The sequence below is a fragment of the Lacerta agilis genome, chromosome 16, assembly GCF_009819535.1.
Source record: "Lacerta agilis isolate rLacAgi1 chromosome 16, rLacAgi1.pri, whole genome shotgun sequence".
Lineage (NCBI taxonomy): Eukaryota > Metazoa > Chordata > Lepidosauria > Squamata > Lacertidae > Lacerta > Lacerta agilis.
Window position 1 is genome coordinate 8219100 of NC_046327.1, and position 22849 is coordinate 8241948.

Sequence of the window (22849 nt, forward strand, 5' to 3'; positions counted from 1 at the left end):
TCACTTGAAAGACTAAGTATGCCTATAATATGATATATGATATGGTGACCAGAAAGACTAGAGAAAGTTGATGAGAGGGGAGGAAGGAAGGAAGTCAGAGATGATTCAGGAAATTGGCTTCTTCATAGTCATTAGGTTCTACTATGCCCAAGAGTTCTGAGAAATGTTGAAGTCGTATATATGACTGAATACAAATGGAGTCCAATGCCAGTGATTTCTCGAGAACTCCTTAATTCATGGATCACTATAGCCATAAATAATATGAGTGTGTTTTCCTTGCACATTTGGGATACCTTTTTTAAAAATAATTAAAAAATTACATGATAAACCATATTGTCCTTTGAAAGAAGCACTACTAGTTTATGGCATTTAATGGATTTTGTACAAGTCCATTCATTCACAAATTATTGACATGAGAGCCATATCTCTGTGCCAATGTACATCTTGGGGGTTGTAATCTGTGGACTATTAAAAGGGTATTTCATAACTGGTTCCTGTTATGATACTATTAAAACCCACAATTCATGAATTATTGATGGGAGAGGTAATAATGGCTTGATGCTGTTATAACCTATAATAACATTGAACAAAATCCTTAATCTATGAAAAATTTACTCAGTGGACCAACATGTCTTTTAAAACTGTTCTGACATAAGGTAATGAAACAAGCACAGATCTCAGTTAGTTAGTTCCATAAACCATTAATTAATTGGACACAAAACTTAAGCTTCATAAATCATTAAATGTAGAAGTGTCCGCTTTCTTTTCAATAGTTCTGCCTCAAAATTTTAACGGCACAGATTTTTTTTTATGTATTCAATTACTGAATTTACTATTTCATTCACAAAATCAAAGTCAATGCGCTGGGTATAGAGGACAAAAACTACATAATCTTGCGTTGCCTGTCTTTTTATGTATTTCATTTGTTTCTTCATAATTCTGCCTCATATTTCATCCAAGTGGTAGCACAAGGTGGTTATCAATTCAAAACGTAACAGTGTTTAAAGTGTCTTGCGCGTGTTTTTTAGGTGTGCAATAATAACTCCACCAAGTGCATACCCGGTGAAGCATTAATAGACACTGGGACATCTTGGTCACCCAAGAATCTTGTTTCTCTTCCCTTTATGCCCTCACTTCCTATGATACTACTCCTTCTCCCATTTTGCCCTTGGCTATTCCCATCTCCCTTTCCATTGCCAGAATGAAATGCACAGATAGGTAGGTAGATCTTTCTACAGGAATCTTGGCAAAAGGGAAATATTTACACTCCTTTCCTAACCAAATGGAACATGCATACATTTAATCACTTTAAATATTAAAGCAGAATACTTTCCCATAGGAAGAGAATTTCAATTCCTTACGAGACTGTTTTAAAAAGCATCAGGAATCTAGAATTTCCCAAATTCCACACAAATGAGGGAACATACAGTCCTAAACAGTGGGACGCAGGTGGCGCTGTGGGTTAAACCACAGAGCCTAGGGTTTGCTGATCAGAAGGTCGGCAGTTTGAATCCCCACGACAGGGTGAGCTCCCATTGCTCGGTCCCAGCTCCTGCCAACCTAGCAGTTCAAAAGCACGTCAAAGTGCAAGTAGATAAATAGGTACTGCTCCGGCAGGAAGGTAAACGGCGTTTCCGGCCACTGCTCTGGTTCGCCAGAAGCGGCTTTGTCATGCTGGCCACATGACCCGGAAGCTGTACGCCGGCTCCCTCGGCCATTAACACAAGATGAGCGCCACAACCCCAGAGTCAGACACAACTGGACCTAATGGTCAGGGGTCCCTTTACCTTTACCTTTACCTTTACCTTTACAGTCCTAAACATACTTGTCGTACCATTTATGTTGTGGTTTTATGTTGTAACCACCCTGAGAACTGTGGGTATAGGGTGGTATATTAAACAAACAAACAAACAAACCCAGTAAGCCTGTTTAGGACTGCAGCCTTACTTGCTTGGAAATGTTCCAATAACGCTACTTTTCAACATCTGCGTTTAGGAATATGACTATCACGGACAACATACAGTGAAGCTGGTTTATTAATCCAAATGATAAATGGTTCCTGCCTCTAGGGAACTAGGGCATTACCTCATATTCTTGGGAAAACTTCAAGTTGTCATTAGCCTTCAGCCTTTCGATGTGATCCGCAAGTTCAGAAATAGGTATTGGTGGATGGCTAGCCATACCTGTTCAGGAAAAGAAGAAATGATAACAGCATGTAAAAAAACCACACACACACACAATAAAACAGAGGGTTTGCAACCCAGACTTAGAAAATACAGCAGTTCAGAATGGCTATAAATGTGTAATAAGTAAGGATGTTGTAAGGTGACAGAAGCAGGCAGGTAGTTAAGTCACTCAAAGCAAGACATGCTCTGGAGAAATGAGCTTTGAAGCCAAATTACTAAAAAAATTAAAATAAAAACCCACCAAGCATATTCCCAAAGCTAACATTCCTAGTGTTAAAAGAAAAGAAAAAAAGTTATTATGCCAAGACTTAATGAGGTTAGCTAGGTGGGGGGGGGGAATGAGACAGTTAGACCTGAAGCTGACTTCTGCTTTGAGTAATGACTCTTAATGTCATATCAAACCCATTTCCTGGTGCTGAATGAAATGGAAACTGTGCTGGACTTAGGTGAACAAAAGGTGAACTGCGGGGGGTGGGGGAGGGAAAAGCCATTCAAAGAAGCCTAAACGGAAAGAATAGCACTGACAGAAAATAAAGTGATTTATGAGGGAAACTAACATGAAGAATGTAGGTTACCAGGGTAACCAGAGACACTTGATCCTCCAAAAAATAATTGCAAAAGTAAAAAAAAGGAAATAAAGGGGTGGAGTGGGAATTTATTTATAACAAAATAAATAAATGGATAGTTTGATGGTTTTGATCTCATTAGGAAATGATGGTTTTAATCTCATGACTAAATAAGACAGGGGGAAATCTAATGATTGATTTTTTTATATATTTTTTTGGAAAAATATTTTGTAAAGTTTAGAACATTCACATGCAGTTATGGATTGCCAGAGTCCCATGCACTGCTGCTTACAGACAACAGTCAATAAAGACAAGATTAGACATCAGACATTTTGAGCTTCAAAAATGTTTTCACTAGTAGCAGATTGTAGAGGCAGGGGTTGTGGGGAGTCAGTTCAGCTGAACGCAAACATCTGGCTTACCCTAGTATATCTGAGAAAAGATCTCAACCCCAAGTCCCTTTATCAACCCCCAGAAATTACCTACAATCTACTTCAGGTGTAAACATCTTTGTCTACCAATGGAAAAATAGTGAATGCAGACAAGGTTTAGGGAAGGGATGGGAAAGAGACAGAGGGAAGGATAGGACCAGTGGAAGGGAAAGACAGAGGAGATAGGAAATGTGGGGTCAACTAGCATGATCTGCCAGCTGAAGATTTTAGCAAATCCACACTCTCAGTGGATATTTCTTTTCGGTTCATTAATATGGATGGTTTTCCACCCACCCAAAATGTGTTTAGTTATTATTTATGTTAATTTTAATCATGCCAAGAATAATAATAATAAAAAATAAGCTTGTTGCAGGGAGACACATAGTCGGCTAGAAATTGTTACACTAGCAAACCCCATGATGTGTTGAAATTATAGAACAAAACCATGATAACTGAAGCGAGGAGCTCAAACTGGAAGCCATGTTTTCAGGGTTTTCCGGCACTTGTTTGAAGGGTGTACTTTAACAAAGCTAGCTTGCAATCACTGCAGAGCAGCTTTACATGACACGAGCAGGAAATAACAGTACACATCATTGATAAAATGATTTTTTTTTTTTGCTACATTTTTTTACTTAGCTTAATAAAGTCCATAGGAAGGACCAGCAGCATAACATTCAAATCTTGTTTTGTGGCATAGAGAACAGTACTGAATAATTGTATAGCCAAAGCAGTTGCATACACAGTAGTTCTTTGCAATGTGTGGTCTGCATGCTTATACTTTTAAGGTCAAGTAAATCAGAAGAAGACCCCATAAATTGAGGAAACTACTTTTTGGAAGATAAAGCTCTAATATTTTTCTTTATATGAATCTGATTTGCTATCTCCCATTTTCATCATATGCAACAATTAAGCTGGTTTTCTTTTTAAAGTAGCCGTCAAAAGTTATTTGATCCAGATTGAGCAACCGGATGAAAAGGAAGAGGGGGAAAATATATATATATGGGGGAAGGCACAAGAAAATGCTAGGCTTGTTCAGAAATGGAAGTTGAATGATGGAACATCTAAAACAGTGATTGAACAGAGAAAATAATAGAGACAAAGATGTTTAGACCTTTTCGAGCGAATCGTGGGAGAGAGTTATTATCATATAAGGACTGAGTGGTAGTTTGGCTAGAGAGGGAGGACACAGAGCCAATCAGGGAAGCGTAGGGGACTGAATTACTGCTCAAAGCTGTAAAAAGTAAAGCCAGTTGGAAACGGGAAAGAAATTAGTAGCAGTAGAAGACCATCATAATCAGTCAGTTTACACAAAGACAAAACGGATCATTTCACATGCACAATCTATCTGTGGACATTTAGTACCGGCAGGAATCGGTAGAAAATACAAGGCAACTCTAACACATGAATCTGTGGGTCAGCTTTCCATATGGCACGGAAGTGTTATTTAAATCAGATTTTTTTAAAATCAAGACTCCTAAACTTATCAAGCCCCTTTTTTCAGCTGGATTTAGCTGTTCATACTGACGCATCTATGCTGAAAGGAGGAGCACTCGTTCCAACAGATACTGCTATGATCTGCCATTTATATTTATCAGCATCCTCTGCAGTTAAACATTTGAGGCTCATCAAAAGGTGGCATAAAATCTTTCACTTTTTTAAAACAGAAGGGATATAAAACCCAACAACTTCCAGAATTAACCATCTGGTTATTACTAGAGTATAGCTTTCTTGATTTTATGGCTAATGCAAACTAACTGCATTTCAATAATGTTTCATAGTAATCTCGTAAAAGGAAATAATTATCACCATGCAAGTTTTTTTTAAAAAAGTTTTCTTTTACTGCTGTCAGGTGATATTCCCCCACATTAATACTCACAGATGATATTTGTTCAGTTTATAGGAGGGTTTGGGGGGGGAGGGGAGGGGAGGGCAACAAGGTATGGGTACACATAAATGCCAAAGACAGTCATTGGCGTATGGATGGGCTTTCAACTGACAGTCATGGTCTATGGGTGGTATTCAGCTATGTTTTACCCAGAGTACACTTCCTGAAATGAAAGGATTGAATTTAGTCATGTTCATTAATTTCCATGGGTTTACTTTCAGTAAAATTTAGTTGAATTCCACTCTGTCTATCCATTCATCAAGAGACCATGTTAACTCAAAATACTGTGCAATATACAAAGAAGATTATTTAATGGGCAATTTCCATAATTATATATGTCATAGAAGCATATTGTGTTAACCTGTATTAGACAAAACAGATGGGAAGATTTGCCACATGCTAGCAAAGCAAAGCAAAGCACTGGCAACCATTTGCTTCTGAGCAAAGTAGCACTGGTTCTGATCTTTGAACCCTCAGATGCTTGGAACCAAATTACTTAAAAGACTACCTATACCCATATGGAACAACTTCAGCATTAAGTTCCATTAGACAGGCCCTATGCTTATGATCATCTGTAAGTGAAGTTAGGACAGCAGGCATGAGAAACTGGGCCTTCTCGGTGGTGGGTCCTATCTAGGGAACTTACTCCCCTGAAACATGATTAGATTCATTTTAAGAGGGCCCTGATGCTGTTTTTATTTTAGTCTGATAGGTAGGTCAATGTTTTTGTTCCTGCAGGTTGCTTCCATGGTTATGAATTAGAATTTTAAATTTTAGGACGGGATGGCTGGCTTGAAAGGAAACAGTTTTGCCGCTCTTTCAAGTTTTACTATTTTGAATTAGAATTTTGACATTGTGTTTCAAAATGTTGCACATGCCACGTTGAAAATATATTTATATTGGAAAGGAGGCTTAGAGGTCAAATAATTAAAAAAAAATTACAGTGATATTCAAACCCTACAAAAAGTAAACCGGGTCTTCTCTCCACACCCTCCCCCCCCCTTGACAGCATGCCAATTTGACAATGAATATAATGGAACAATGCGACACACAGCAGTACAAAGGCACAGCAGTGAAAGCTGGCAAAATTCAGCCCAGAGAGATGCATGAAAGATCTACTGCACCTCAGTGCCGAGAGCTAAATATTCACATTTGCTCAGCTCCCACTGATACTTAACTAAGAGAGCAAACACATCCTAAAGTCTGATTCACACTTTATACTACAGATGTGTTTGCTGAGAGTACACCAACATCTCCTGGTAAACACTTTAAAGTAAACACACACATGGGAAAGCTCTGATCTGCTACAGCTCCCTACCATGGTCTTCTGTGTTTTATGAACACATGCCTTTACATTCACACCTTGAAAGGCAGACTAAGACAACCGCGAATATGGAGCGTTATATGGGTTAAATTTGTTATAGTGCTATAGCTCAGTAAAACTGAACAGGAATCAGACCCTTTCAGAAAACTTATTTCTAACTGGGGATTAGAAATACACTGGGACTTCTGTTTCAGTGTATCTGAAGAAGTGTGCATGCACACGAAAGCTCACACCAAGAACAAACTTAGTTGGTCTCTAAGGTGCTACTGGAAGGAATTTTTTATTTTATTTTGTTTTGGGGATGTGTGTATTTTCCTTTAAGGCCTTTTTTTAAAAATAATAATCTAATTTCTGCTCACAGGAGACATTTCACTTTAACAGAACAACTAGCTAAAGGTTTGCAACTGAAACGGCATGAGGTGTTTTTTTGTGCATTTAATGTTGTCAATGCACAGCTTCGCATGTGCTCAAGATGAGACTACAGCAGAACCTCGGTTTCCAAGCATCTCGGAAGCCGAATGATTCGGAACCCGAGCGCCGGAAACCTGGAAGTGAATGCTTCTGTTTTCAAACTCGCCTCGGAAGTCGAATGGCTTCCGGGGCGCATTTCTCCATTTTCTCAATCGAATTTGGCGAGTGCCCATTGCGCCTCGGTTGTTGAATGTTTCAGAAGTAGAACGGTCTTCCGGAACGGATTGCATTCGACAACCGAGGTACCACTGTATTCCTTGCTTAGAATGCCTCACAAGCACAGTGCTTTTTTCTTTTTCTTTTCTGCTAGTACACAGTGCTGGCACCTTATTTTCTGGGGGGGGGGGGAAGCACTGATAGATGCATTTGCCGAATATTCAGGGCGGAGGAACTGAACCTGGGTGACAAGAACAGAGAGAGGGAAAGCTGAGCACATCACAGGGCGAGCTTAGGAAACGACTACATACTCTCCCTTCCCTTCTCCTTCCCGCTTGTTGTGGGGCTATGTATTTCTCCACTGGGTGAGGGAGAAGCGGAGGGAGCCATTCTGGTAAGGCAGGCTCTGAGGGGATTTGCCAGGCTCAGCTCACTTGGGGGTGGGAAGCGAGGAAGGGAGGGAGCGGAGAGTATTGTGCAGGTGCATGCAGGGTACACAGGGCTGTCGGTGGTTTGTGCCTGTTTCTGCCGGGGGACCATGCCTGGTGCCTCAAGCTTGCCTTTGCTACCCACCCCTTCCTGGAGAGATCCCCCTGGGGGGGGGGTCTCTGCTGGGCACCCTTGTGGCAGAATTCTCATCTGAGGAGATTGTGTTCTGCCCAGTACCTATGGGTACTGGAGGAGCAACAAGGGGATGGGGCGGGCGGAGAGAAACAGACAGTCTTTGCAAGTGTGTGTGTGTGTGTGTGTGTGTGTGTGTGTGTTGCAACCTCCTACCCCCTTTCTGATAAGCATTTGGGGGGGGAGGCATTCAAATGTTTAAATGAGGTGAGGGGTGAAGGAAGCATCTCTGCTTAGATGCCTCCCACTGCAAAAGCTTGTTTTTCTCCATCATGTCTGGCAGGCATTGTTTTATTATTATGTGCTGCATACAGTTGTTATTATTATTATTATTATTATTATTATTATTATTATTATTATTATTTTGCTGTTGCTGTTGTTGTTGTTATGCTTTTTCTGGTGGTACTTACTCTAGCAACTTCATGGTGAATATTGCCAAACCACTTTTTTTCTAGAAAAAAAAAAGCACTGCACAAGCATATTCAGGTCTCCATGTTAAGAAACTTTTTATTTTTTATTTTTTTTTAAATCACCTCCCTAAACTCTTAAATGCCATTTTCATACAAGAGCCACACTAGGGTAATTATGATGTATGCCAGTTTCAAACAAACATCCGTGAGGACGAAAGACAAAAGATGTTTCCCGTGATACTTATTTTTAAAGCACAGCTCTGAAGACAGTGATCAGTTTACACTTAAATGTGGTATCAGCCCAGGGATTAGGAACCTATAAATATTGCATTATTTGCTGTCTGGTATGAATAGACCCACATAGGCATAATTTGAACACAATGAAATACAGCAACATATTATATATATATATATTTATTGATATTTTTTATTAAGGACTTTCTTGTTTTACAAAGGCATATGCAATGTCTCTCTCGTATTTTTCCATGTAACATTTTTACACATTAGTTTCATTTGTTGAGACATTAGGAAGAGAGGGGGAGAGAGGTGGGCGGGATGGAGAGATGGGTGGGGTGGGATGGGGTGGTGATGTTTCTACTTTACTTAATATATGTAGGGTTTGGTGTCAGCGCCATTTGTGCTGGTTCTCTGTTGTTCGCTTGTGCTCCTTTGGTGGTGAGAGAGGTCGGGGTTGGCGTAGGGTGTGATTGTTCTTTTGTGGTTGGCTGTGGTGGTCTTTGGTTTCCTGTGTGAGTGGGGTGGGTGAATGTTTTTGATCAGGTTAGCCATATTGATTTGTATGCTGTCGTTGTCTTTTTGGGCTGTGTGTGTGATGAAGGGGAACCATACCGGGGTGAAGGCGTCTTCTTCTGTTTGTCCCCATGTCAGTTGCAGCTTACTGGTTAGTTTTTCTAGTAGGGCTATTTCCCATACTACTTGTTACCATTGGTCCATGCTTACTCCTGACAGGTCTCTCCAGTGTCTGGTTATGATGTTTCTGGCTGCTGAGAGTAAGTGGGTTATGAGTTCTTTGTGTTGTAAGTGGGCATTGTTGTATTGGAAGATGTTTAGTAAGACCAATTCTGGGGTGATTTCTAGCACTTGCTTGGTTATCTTGCCTATTTCTCGTATGATTGTTGTCCAGAATCGTTGGATTTTGGGGCACTCCCACCACATGTGGAGGTAAGTGCCTATGGAGGTGCACCCTCTCCAGCAGTTAGGTGAGATTCCTGGGCATATTAGTGCTAATTTTCTTGGCGTTAGGTACCACCTGTGGGTTAGTTTCAGGGCGAGTTCTTTTCTTTTCATTGATATGGATTTAAAGGGGGGTTTAGACCACATTCTAGTCCATTGGGTGGGGTTGATTTCATATCCTATGTCCTCCTCCCATTGTTTTTTTATTGCGTCTAGGGGGTTCATGGGATTTTTGAGTAGTATTTCGTATATTGCGGATACCATCCCTCTGCCGTGTCCCTTTGTCATTAGGATGAGGTTTTCGAAGGCTGTCAGGGGTCTAGTTGCTGCTGATTTTACTCCTCGATTGTTTAAGAGGGCATGCAATTTATGTTGTGCTAACCAGGGCATTTGGGTGTCTTCTAGTTTGTCCTGCATTTCCTGTGTTGACAAAGGTGGGTTTTTTTTGTTTTTTTTTTTGTTTTTTTACAAAAGTCTGTTAGGCGATATAGGCCTTTGGTTTGCCAGGTTTTTATTTGGAGGATTTGTGCTGCATGGTGGAATAATGGGTGGTAGGACCAGGGGAATTAGTGGGGATGGGGTTGGGGATAATTTGCCTGTTTCTGTTTTCCATGCTTTGAACATGGTTTGTGTGTACCTGTTAAGTGTTGTGGGGATTTTTCTTAGTTTGTTTGGGAGGAGTGGGTATGCTGTGGTGCAGATATTTTCAATAGTGTCCCTCTCTAAGTGTATCCATTGTTTTGTCTCGTCTTCAAGTATATACGGGATTACATTGCGTATTTGGTACAGCAACATATTTATGATCTATTTTGATCTACTATGGAAGACTAGGAGAAGCCAAGAAAAAGTGTCTCTGCAGTAGAGTGGCTTATAGCAGTGTTTTTCAACCACTGTTCCGCGGCACACTAGTGTGCCGCGAGATGTTGCCTGGTGTGCCGTGGGAAATTACTTTATATATAGTCAATATAGGCACAGAGTTAATTTTTTTAACATTTTCTAATGGTGGTGTGCCTCGTGATTTTTTTCATGAAACAAGTGTGCCTTTGCCCAAAAAAGGTTGAAAAACACTGGCTTATAGTACATTTCCTCTCCTTCAGACAAGCGCAGCAGCAGCAGCAGCAGCAGCTATGATGTTCACACCAGGACCCTGCATGTTTGCTCTTTTGTGTTAAGCCATAGTTTGGGCCGAGCATTTTGTGCAATCAGGGACACTGAACCGCAGCTCATTCTGTTGGCTTTGTAAGGAGGAGAAGGGAAGAAGTGTAGTTATTGTGTTAGGTTCACTGCTACCTTGAAAACCGTCATGTGGTAGTAAAAGGAATAAAGGTGAGAGAGGGTGAAAGAATTACTACAGCGTAGAGCTGTAGTCAGTCCTGCCCCCCTCTGAAATCTCCTTGGGAACTTGCAACACTTTCTAGAGAAGAATGTGTTGCAATCTTGACTTGTTCCCTCTGTGCTCTTCATTTGACATGTTTTCACTGCTCTTTCATACTCTCAATGGATGGGGAATGTGTTAAAGAAAGCTAGTAAGCTACAGATCAGAAGAGAAGGGAGAGAAATTTGAATTATTTAACCTAGAGTGATCTTGTGTGTGTGTGGCATGTGAATGCTCACGCTTGTATAATTGTGTGCCCTTCTGCTACCACAGACACAATGGATCAGGCCCTTTAACTTCTCTGTCTTTTTGCCTTTTTTCACTGAAATTATTTGGTGGTGCCAAATAAAAGAAACACAGAGATAGACAGAAGCAAACCATACAGGCAGGACAATAGGTCTTCTGAAAATGCCGCTGAACTACTTAAACAAAGATGCCACAAAAGGTAAAATTATTCCCATGACTTTCTTCTTAACCATTACTCTTATGGCGAATTCACACATGACTGTAAATCTCTGGACTCCTCTTCCTTCAATGACTCACCACTGAATATGGAAACTGCTTCCATTCAGAAGTACAGTGTTTGATTTGATGTAATGCGACATGAAAGCCTTGCCTGTGGGATTTGAGCTGTTATTGTCATTCCACACAGGCAAGTTATCGTTCAACGTTGCGACCATGGAGTGAGGAACATGCATGAGTGAACTGACCCTTAGAAAAAGAACTAAGTAAAAGCAGATTTCTTGTACAAGCGTTATAGATTTAAATCTTACATTGATCAGCAAGTACAGGGGCATTACTTACAATATGTGGTCAGAAGTGGTACCTTGCTTTAAGAACTTAATCTGCTCCAGAAGTCCGTTCTTAAACCAAAGCATTCTTAAACCAAGGCGTGCTTTCCCATAGCAGCGGGGGACTCAATTTACAAATGGAACACACTCAACAGGAAGCAGAACATGTTCTTATTCCAAGGCAAAGTTCACAAACCGAAACACCTACTTCCGGGTTTGCAGCATTCTTAATCCAAGTTGTTCATAAACCAAGCTGTTCTTAAACCAAGGCACCACTGTATTTCTATGCAGAGGCCAACGAAGGCAAACAGCCTTAATCAAACACACTTTGTCGACCCATTTCCTCTTCCCATGTTTTGTAATATTTTTGGCTGCTCCTGTGCATTACACGTTTCGTTGACACTACATACACCAGGGGTCCCGAAACTTACCTAGCCTCGGGCCGGTTCCTCTAGCACCGATTGCATGGCAGGCCAGAGGTCGGGGGAGCGTGCGCCCATATGTGTGCGCACTCGCTTTTTCCTGGCACGGTGCGGCACCGGAAATAGCTTTTGCGCATGCGCGTCATTTCCGGCGCACTTCTGGCATGGCACGGCACGGCACGGCACCGGAAATAGCTTGTACATGTGCGCACGGGCCTCTGCAGACCCGGAAGTGCACTGGAAATGACACTTGCGCATGTGCAAAAGTTATTTCCGGTGCCACGCCGACCCGGAGATGGGTAGCTACACCATCCCACGCCGCCCCGGTAAGAGTGGGCGGTGGCAGTGGGTGGCAGGGTTTGTCAGGGGCCAGATAATTGGATCGCATGGGCCGTATCCAGCCTGCGGGCCGTAGTTTCAGGACCCCTGACATACACCATGGCTAAAACTAATCAGGTTTACACATCAAGAGAATTTTAAACTAGGGGATACTTCTGGATCAATTGCTGTCACCTGAAGCTCAGGTGGCCTCAGTGCCTTCCATTGGCTTTAGCTGGTGGCACAGTTGCACCCATGTCTAGACAGCGAAAAGCCTAACCTCTGTTGTCTATGCTCTGGTAAGCTCTAGTTTAGATTACTGCAATGCGAAACATGGGGCTGCCTGACACACCCCCTAACCCCACTCCACTCAATGCCCCCATGACTATGAGATGGTAAGGATAGTTATGGTTTATGCTATTGAAAAGTACATAGAGCTGAAGGAGGAATTTGGAAGAGTGGCTCTCTTCTCTCTTTCCCACTTCTTGCTTTGGTTTGATGTGCTTTTCTACTAGAATCAACTTATGTCCAGATCCCAAAAGAAGTGAAATATATGCATGCATGCACACTTCTTCTTATTCTCTCTCTCTCTCTCTCTCTCTCTCTCTCTCTCTCTCTCTCTCTCTCTCTCTCTCTCTCTCTCTCTCGTTGATACAGTGGAAGGGGAACAGAAATCGCCAGAGGGTGGCACCCGTCTAAACATGTTGGTGACCTCTGAATTAATTAAGCATTCTCCATCTCATTTTTATCCTACAACAATTGTCAGACCACAAAGTTTTGAGTTTTCGAAACTCAAAAAGAGAGAGAGGAAGTTTTGCGTCTTACCTGGAGTCTGAAAATTAAGGCGCCGTAGCTCTACTGGATCTGTGGGGTGGTGGGAAGGAATCTCCTTGTTGTTGGGTATGCTGCTCTTTCTAGAGTCCGTCTCTGCCCTTTTCCTACATGGACAAAGTGAGCACAGTCATTAAGAAGTTAAATTCACCATTTACAAAGAGATATATTTCCTCCTGTCCTTCCCCCCTGCTCCGTATTTTAAAAAGCAGTGCGAATACTACATTCTGTGGGATTCATTTAAAAATGCAACATTTTAAAGAGAGGAAACTGCATACAGAAACTGAGGGAGGAGTTCAATGGACTGCTAAGCGGATCGCTCCATCAGTGCAAGGATTTTCTGCTAGCCTGATGGAATGATCTGACCTCTTCTTCCCCTGCATGCTACTATATAGGGGTTTTCTTGGCACCCACAGAGACAATTAGGGGGTGTAAAAGAGGAGGAGATGCAGGGAAGCCCTACTGCCCTAGCTTTGTCTCCTTCCGAGGGCTTCTGCTGGCAGGACTAGTCAGCTGAATCTGGCCCGTATTGTTTGGAATTAATATGATTTATGAAGTAGTAAATCTCCATGCATGTAGTACCTAAAGTCGTCATTACAACAAAGTAAAACTGGGGTTTTCCTAGGATTATTTATAGAAAAGAAAGAGCTCCTTCTTCAGTAGCATCTCCCAACTAAACGTGAAACTAATGGAGGTTGATAGTCAATAACTGGCCGGTTCCTCTGCAGCTGTGTTTCCTGAATAGCACCATTTTGGAAGAAATCCAAGTATTCTTGCATAACTGATTCTATGATAGAGAAGGCCAGCATGAGATATTAAAAAGAATTGACACTAGTATCCCTAAAAAAAGGAAACATTCGATTTTGAAAGCTGTTTTAAGGCATCTTCACTTCTTATGTACCTTGCCATGTTTATTTAGACTGGCAAACATTATGTATAATAAACCAACCAGGTTAGGAAAATATATAACTACATCATACTGCATAAGATAATTTAAGAAGGGTTGTGGCTCAGTGGTAGAGCATCTGCGTTGGATATAAAAGGTCTTCAGTTCAATTCCAGGCATCTCCAGGAAGGCCTGGGAGAGAACTCTGCCTGAACCCCTGGCGGGCTGCTGCCAATCATAGTACTGAGCTAGATGGACCAACGAGGCAGCTTCATATGTTCCCATGCCTATCTAGCTTTGTATTTTGTCTACAATGACTGGCACCAATTCTCCAGGGTTTCAGGCATGAGAAAGCCCTATCAGAAGGTGATTGGGTAATGCACCTAGGATCTTTTGAATGCAAAACCTGCGCTGTCCTACTGAGACATTTTATGTACATTGGTTTTCTAGGTTTCCCAGTCGGAGAGCAATTGTTCTTCACTTCTCACCTGTCAGGTTTACTGCTCCATTATTATGCAGCAGAAAAGGAGGGGAAAAGGTTAAATGTTAGTCGGCCAATGGCAAAAGAATTACCACGACAACAGAAAACGGTGTTTTTGCAATTAGGATGCAGAATGTAAGAGCCCATGAAAACATGAAAAAAAAATTCTAATCATAGAAAAATATGAGGGCACAGGGTACATTCAAAGGAAGTACTTCATGGCTGAAGAAACCTAAGCAACATTTGGATAAGTTTTGCTTGAGACAGAGGTTGTATCAAAGGCATTCTTTTCTTAAGGCATCTCTGGGGAAAAAACACCAAGGCCACAATATACAGCATATCAGGAGGTAGGAGATACTGAAAGTCTGTTATTATAATATTTATTTATATCTTGCCTTTTTCCCTGACAGGGATTCAAGGCAGCTTACAAACAAAATAGAAAGAGTTAAAAACAGAAAAAAAATCATCACTGAAAACAATGATCTATTGAAACATACAAGTCATTAAAATATCTTACTTGGAAATATATTACTTTTGGGGAAAACACAACTGAATCTTTGTGTGTGTGTGTGTGTGTGTGTGTGTGTGTATAGACATCCAACAAATGCATTATTAAAAAAAAATATATAAAATCTGAGCTGCATTTATAAAAATGCAGCCTTTTACACTTTTTATTTTTTTAATTCTGCTTTCACATCTCTTGGTAGCAAAGATTCCAAAACAATCACTAATCACCTCAGAATAGCATACCCATCAACTGCCACGAAAAAAACAGTTTTTCTCTGCAAGAGTAGGGCAGCCACTTAGGGCAGGTTGCTCTCGTGCAATTTTAGGCCAAGATCTCAACTCCCCCCTCATTTCTCCTGTGTGGTTTGAAACCAAATCACACAGGCAAATAGACAGGGCTTTACAGGCACCAAAGATTAGCTTTGCAGAGCCCTGTGCTTTTGTCACTGCAGCCTGATTTCAAACTACATGTGCAACGCAATATGCTACACTTGATGTCATGGAGACATCAGCTGATTGACAGGAAGGTAGTCCCATCCTCCTTACACCATCGCCCACAGGGCGGGGGGGGGGGGAACCTATCTGTGGTTGCCTAGCTAAGCAAAACACAAAGGAGGCATGCTCCAGTCACATAAGCTTCCCGCTTTTTGTTAAAATGCACAATTACCTTCTGAGGAGAATTGTGCTGGTCTTGCATTTTTTGTTGCATTAATAACAATGTTGCCCCTTAAGCATTATTGTTCTTTTAATTGTGTTTTGTCTATAGCTCCTGATGAAGGAGACTTCTCCAAAAAACAAAAAAACCATTGAGCTCAATAAACAGCTGTTTGCCAGAAGCACTGGAGCTTGTTGCCTTCTCTTTGGTGAATTTTCTTTCTGCCAGCTTAGCTAAGATCAGGGGATGTTGCCAGGCTCCCACCATTCAAGTTCATTTAGTGCTTTAAAGTGAAGGTATTGTATGGTTATCACTTGAATCATCATTAAGTGACAAAGAGAGAGGTTGGTGGAAACACTTAGGAAAATGCAATCACTTAGTAGTATGACTCAAACATGGCCTGCAGAATTGAATGCATGACCACTTTATCTGCATATTTGATGCCAATTTAGATGCAGCTATTTTTCAAATGTAGGTACAGTGCAAGGCGGCTACAAATCTATACATGGGAGTAAGCTTCGCCGAACCCAGTGTGACTTACTTCCAAGTAGGCTTACAAAGGACTAGATTTGCATGGATGAATTGCACTTGTGGTACTTACAGCCAAGGCACAAGTATTAGAGAAAGAAATTGTTTACCTATTTTTGCAAATTTATCAGTATTATTATCAAAACATTTATATGCCCCCTTTCAACACCAGCTTTTGGGGTGGCTTGCAAAAATCCATAATAGAACAACAAATAAAAACGTTCCATTTTCCAACATCATTGCATACTGGGCTGGGATTAATTTTGGATGATTTTGGAATATGGGTGGCAAGATTCTGAAGCCCAACTGGTAGGAGAAGAACAAACTTATGGGTGGAGCCTAATAGGACAGGCTTGGGGGCTGGAGAGTTGCTGCAGTACCGTATTTTTTGCTCCATAAGACACAGTTTTTTCCTCCTAAAAAGTAAGGGGAAATACCTGTGCGTCTTATGGAGCGAATGGTGGTCCCTGGAGCTGAATTGCCCAGGGGCCAAAAGCAGATTGTGCTTTTTATTTTACAAAGAGAAAAGGGAGTGTTGAAAGGACCCCGCTCAGCAGCTGATCAGCAGGAGATCGGGAGAGAGATAAGAGTCCCCGGCTCCCTTTCAGCCCCGCCCTCTTGCCCAGACCTCCATTGTTGAATGTGCTGCAGAGGGAGGTTGTTTGTTTCCCCAGTGACATGTCACTGGCTGATTAGATTATCTGTCTGGAAACTTTAGAAATGGCTCCCTTTCCTTAAGAAGCTGCAGAAATGTGAGTTGAACCCCATAAAAACTGGGCTTTTCCTCTTTGCTTTTCCCCCTTTGCAAAAGGAGCTTTGCTTTTCCCCCTTTGCAAAAAAAGCTGCAAAACCTTTAGCTGATCCTCAAAACAAAAACAAAAACAAAAAAAAACCCCTAGGGCTTTTCCCTTTGCAAAAAAAGCTGCAAAACCTTTAGCTGATTCTCAAAAAAGGCCTTTTGCCTTTGCAAAAACAGCAGCAAAACCTTTAGCTGATCCTCCAAAAAAAAAAAAACCAAAACCCCAGGGCTTTTCCCTTTGCAAAAAAAGCTGCAAAACTTTTAGCTGATCCTCAAAAACAAAACAAAAAACAAAACAAAACAGGGCTTTTAGAGGAGGAAAACCAGAAAAATATTTTTTTTTTCTTGTTTCCTCCTCTAAAAATGAGGTGCGCCCTATGGTCCGGAGCGTCCTATGGAGCGAAAAATACGGTAGTTGATAACAAGTTTACTTTTTGTGAAAAAGCTGATGAATACATCTTTGCCTGATCTGACTTCTGAAAGGAGGAGCTACTCCTACTCTTTTTCTGCATCAGTAACTGAGCATATTTAGCATGCAGTCATCTTCCTAGCATCTTTGCTGAATTTATTTATTGTGGTTTATGGCTGGGCATTAGGATATTGGATTGTTGCTGTGAAGCAAGACATGTGTCAGACCAGCTGCCCTCAACTTGGAGGTCACTAGGAAAATAGGACGCAGTATTTGGAATTAAGTTCATCCCCAGAATGGCAAATAAAACTCTTTCGAAATGTACATATTTAGCTGCGAACCTAGACTTTGGGGGTAAAGTTTCCTTAGAACTGGACAGTATCCACTGGTTGAGTTTTATTAAACTACCATTTATTTATAGTATGGTTCCATTCTTTGTATTTGAGGAAATACTTTAGTTCTTGCTACCTCTTGAATGTGTGCGCATGGAAGCTTTTGCTCAGATAAGATGGTGTATCATGTTTCCAGTAGACATGGCAGAAAGAAAACAATCCCCAAACTTTCTCACCTAGCCCTTGATTCTAACAGAAGGGTTACACTGCCAATGGGGCAACTCAACTTTGTGAAATTAGTGCTTCCTATTTTTATTTTGCATCTCTACAGAGATGTGGGAAAGACTTCCAGGCTTCTCAGAAGTCTATACGCAGCCAAATGCTCCTCAAAAACCAAGGCTTGTAATAGAAGGATTTTGCATATCTGAGACATAACGGCTCAGATGAGAAAGGTATCTGTAAAAGGAATCACATTTCTTTCTACCCCGGGAATGACTAACATATCTAAAGTCTATAAACTATTTTGTAAACTTACCTTTTGTAAAGGAGTATAGCTATAACAATACAGATGATAAACACAACTGCAAGAACTGGTCCGACAACCCAAATCAAGCCTTCTTCTTCATCTGTAATTGGCTGAGGGTTAAGATCCACTGATACTACCGTTTCAGAATATGGGCTGGTTGCATACATGGTCTAGAGGGAAATAAGATTCATATTTAACAGTACAGTACCATTTATTTATTTATTTTAATACGCTAAGAAATGCCGAAGAATTGATGCTTTTGAATTATGGTGCTGGAGGAGACTCTTGAGAGTCCCATGGACTGCAAGAAGATCAAACCTATCCATTCTTAAAGAAATCAGCCCTGAGTGCTCACTAGAAGGACAGATCCTGAAGTTGAGGCTCCAGTACTTTGGCCACCTCATGAGAAGAGAAGACTCCCTAGAGAAGACCCTGATGTTGGGAAAGATGGAGGGCATGAGGAGAAGGGGACGACAGAGGATGAGATGGCTGGACAGTGTTCTTGAAGCTACTAGCATGAGTCTGGCCAAACTGCGAGAGGCGGTGAAGGATAGGTGTGCCTGGCGTGCTCTGGTCCATGGGGTCACGAAGAGTCGGACACGACTGAATGACTGAACAAAAGAAACGGGTTTCTTATGAACTGAAGCTGGGTGTATTGCACTTTCTCCATTTCACACTCAAAGCTTTTATTCAAAGCTTTGGGCCAGTTTCAAGTTAAAAGTAGAAAAGGGAACCAAATAAGTGCACTGTATAAACAAAAGCCCCTCTTACACTTAGACAAAACTCGCAGAAAAAAACCCCACCAGGAGACAAGCCTTTGACTAGAATTAATTAATCTCAATAGGCTCAGCCCAGCACACACACATGACAGGTTTAAGAGCCAATTAGGAAGACACTTGTATGTAAAAATGTTAATGTCTGCTGCTACACCTTCCCACAATCCTCTTTCCATTTGTGCTTAATTATTTTTTAAAACTGTATTACATGCAGTTAAGACAACTCAAGCATAAAAGGGACATAAGAAAGAGATGGATTGCATAAGAGGGAAAGCACAACTCATTATTTAGATCACCTCAGGAATTCTCCTTTTTGTTACATTATTTTCCAACTCTGCTACATTTCACTGATAAAGTCAGTGGCAAATTACTATAATTAAAGAAACTAGCTGTGCATGTCCTTGATTAGTTCCCTCTTTTCCAAAGATGTTTGGCAATGAGCACCACTGACTGAGCAATATGTCTCGCGGCTAGAAAAGCCTTCTTTCAAAGGCCTGATAAGACTCCACGCCTCAGTAACACCGATCAGAGATTTCAAGAAGCAAACCTTATGACTTGCACAGGATATGAACAGCGATGCTTAAGATGTTGATAGTGATCCAACACACCCAGAAATGTGAGCCAAGACAATGTGCAGTTTGGTCCCCTTGGACCCTCCATGAGTTTGGGACTATAGGCACCTGCCAGGGTCATAGACACCTGGAACAGGTGATACTCGTGTGCTCGGCACACAACCACCAGCGTCCCCACACTCTGAGCTTCCCTTTTAATTTTTTTTAAAAAAAATCCTAAGTCTCTAGCCCTCCTAGAAAGGAAGTTATGAAACAAAACACTCAGCTACCATTCGAAGCAGTTTCTGTAATGTCTTCTCCTGCCTCTCAGTGTGTTTAACTAATGAGTGAAGTCAGAGCTGTGATTGATGAGTGAGTTGCTTGGAAACAAGTGATAAGAATCCCTGGGGTTCTAAAGATCTGCTCTTTTGCCCTCCCTTTAGTGCAGTTTTCCTGCTTCTGCCTCATTTTCTAGTTGAGACGTGCCTTTTGCTGCACAGGAGCTAAAGACCAGGCACTCAATAAGAACGCACCGTGTAGTTAACTTACAGTACAATGGTATACATGCCTACTCAGAAGTAAAAACAAAATCGAAAATTCTTTCTAGTAGCACCTTAGAGACCAACTGAGTTTGTTCCTGGTATGAGCTTTCGTGTGCATGCACACTTCTTCAGATACACTGAAACAGAATTTTCGATTTTGTTTTGACTATGGCAGACCAACACGGCTACTCAGAAGTAAGTCTCTCTGTGTTTAATGGTGCTTCTATTCAGCCTAGGCTGTGGTTTTGCACTTGCACTGTGTGTGTGTGGGGGGGGGGTTTCTTGTGCCTTGAACAGTTGTTTTGAGGCCCTCCCACTACATCTGCAAAAGAGGGCAGAAATTTGCATAAGACACGAGCCTATGCATATTTTATGCAGATGTGTACCCCCTTTTGCAAGTGTTTCGGAAGGTCCAGTCCACAGACAGTTTACTGAACCCAGAAAATCGTGTTGACTCCCCTGATAATATCTATATGGCAACGCATGCACCCTGTGAATGCATAACCATTAACCTTTTACATGCATGTGTTCAGTGCCAGATTTACGTATAAGCGAAACAAGCTTAGGGCCCCACTCTCTTGAGGGCCCCTAAAAAATTTAAAGGGAAAAATAACTGGATGCACATTTCCAAAATATAAGATAACAAACAAATAAAACAAAACATACATACAGCAACAGTGTTTTCTGTTGTGTAGGCTCCTATGATGTAAGTAATGGGCCTTGCCTGCTAGCCTGCTCCCTAAAATATCACTGGTTTGCTCATTTCTCTATATAGGGTGCCTATATTTTGCATGGACTGGTTATTTTGCTATGTCCAAATGTCTTTAGATACCTATTAGGTCCATGAATTACCATATAGCATATATTCAACACACAAAAACAGCGACAGTTTGCTGCTGACAAAGGACAAAGGTTGTTTTCTGCTGCTCCAGAGAAGCGGACATGGAGCAATGGATTCAAACTACAAGAAAGAAGATTCCACCTAAACATTAGGAAGAACTTCCTGACAGTAAGAGCTGTTGGACAGTGGAATTTGCTGCCAAGGAGTGTGGTGGAGTCTCCTTCTTTGGAGGTCTTTAAGCAGAGGCTTAACAGCCATCTGTCAGGAATGCTTTGATGGGGTTTCCTGCTTGGCAGGGGGTTGGACTGGATGGCACTTGTGGTCTCTTCCAACTCTAGGATTCTATGATTCTATGACAGCTGGACATATAAAGGGCCCCATTACCTTCAGTAGCTTAGGGCTTCATCAAACCTAAATCCCGCCCTGCATGTGTGCAAGGAGGGGTGGGAGAAATCACATATATCTGGCATTTGCATATTGGAATAAAGGCAGTCCATAAGGCAATTTAGGCACTGGGGAAACTTGCTGCATCCTTGTGCACTGAACTTATCCACATTGCTGGGTATGTGAAAAGGATATTTACTTTTATGTAGAGAGACCTATCCAAAACTGGAGAAGTCATTCAAATAGGTGAAGGGAGAGCATCATTTCCCAAAGTATGCAATTAATATTATGAAAGGACAGAAATGTCAAGCGTTTGCTCGAATGCTACAAAGGCATCAGAGAGATACATTTTTAGGAACGACATAAAACTTGCAGTCAACTTACGGATTCCGAGTGTTCCATAACAGCTAAAATAAAGACGACATATTCTTGGCCGTTTTGGAGCTGCTTGTTTTCAAAACCACCATACTGTTTCTTATCCCCCAGGGTGAACTCAGTAGGAAGAACTTCAAAGTGTGCAGCAATATATGGCTTTAAATCTGCTTCTCTCCCCAAACGAATACTTCGGCGTTTCCGCGCTATCTCTTTAAGTAGCTTTGGGGTCGGAGAGGAAAAAGAGAGAGAAAAGGGAGAAAACAGAAAGATAACTGTAAACAAGATTAATGTAACTTATTGACAGGCTGATTTTTTATTTTTTAAAAAATGTATTAAGTCCTAGGAACTACAAAAAAAATAAAAATTCAGTGTCATTTCATGACAACCTCAGTTACAGTTATCCGGGAGTAAGTCCCACGAGGCTTGCTTCAGAATAGAAATGCACAGGAGTGCGCTATAAATTACAATAATGCCATTTACTGTGCACTTTTATATTAAGTAGTAAGCCTCCACACAACTTGCAGCCTCATTCTCAGCTCAGGAAAAACATCTGTTACACTTAGCTAGGAGTAGGTACCATACGAAATGCATAGAGTACTTGTAAATCTCATCACTGCTTATTCTTAGCAAGAAGAGGACGTCAGCGCCAGATTTTTAAAAATGATTTTTTTAGTTACTGATATTGTTGTCCCCACTTATTCTTTTTAAATGAAAACACACAAAAAATAAAGACTATGAGGCATTTGAGATATGAGTATTATCATTCCCCCCCCCCAATCACATATCAAATGGCAGTCAACAATTAGGCACTTTTTTCATCAAAGTAATGATTTTTTTAAAAAATATTTTCATTAAAGATTTTCTTGATTTACAAAGGTAATGCAATGTCTCTCTCGTATTTTTCAATATAACATTTTTGAGTAAAACAGAAACATCGTCACCCTACCCCACCCATCTCCCCACCCCACCCACCTCTCTCCCCCTTCTCTCCATAATGTATCAAATTAATGATTTTTTATTGCAAAATTGAAGCAAAATATTTTTAGAAATGCTAGTCAGTACAGAAAAAAGTAAGCAATTTACGGCACTTAACTCATTATGACATCAACAGACTGCAAGCCAACCCACACCCAAAAACTTCTTTAAATAAAAAAACCTGTTTTTAACTGTTAAAAAAAGACACCATTTATGCAGTTAGCATAGTGCCCATTTAACACATCATGCTAAACCAAACCTTGGCTTATTGCACAGATGAGTGTCTGCAGGCTCCCAAAGA

General features: G+C 41.1%; 1 protein-coding gene across 50 annotated transcripts in view; it reads right to left on the reverse strand.

Annotated features, from left to right (window-relative positions):
* The window catches only part of PTPRD (protein tyrosine phosphatase receptor type D), a 794829-nt gene that overhangs the window by 93505 nt on the left and 678475 nt on the right, over positions 1 to 22849 (reverse strand). For 22 of the 50 annotated variants that reach the window (XM_033173198.1, XM_033173199.1, XM_033173220.1 and 19 more), the window contains 6 exons: positions 21583 to 21792; positions 18114 to 18274; positions 14356 to 14370; positions 12976 to 13088; positions 4295 to 4414; positions 2086 to 2183 (listed from right to left, as the gene is read on the reverse strand). In XM_033173198.1, coding sequence (XP_033029089.1) covers positions 2086 to 2183; positions 4295 to 4414; positions 12976 to 13088; positions 14356 to 14370; positions 18114 to 18274; positions 21583 to 21792 — 717 coding nt within the window. The remainder of the gene's footprint in view (positions 1 to 2085; positions 2184 to 4294; positions 4415 to 12975; positions 13089 to 14355; positions 14371 to 18113; positions 18275 to 21582; positions 21793 to 22849) is intronic. The other 28 variants (XM_033173214.1, XM_033173213.1, XM_033173242.1 and 25 more) reach the window with 5 other exon arrangements.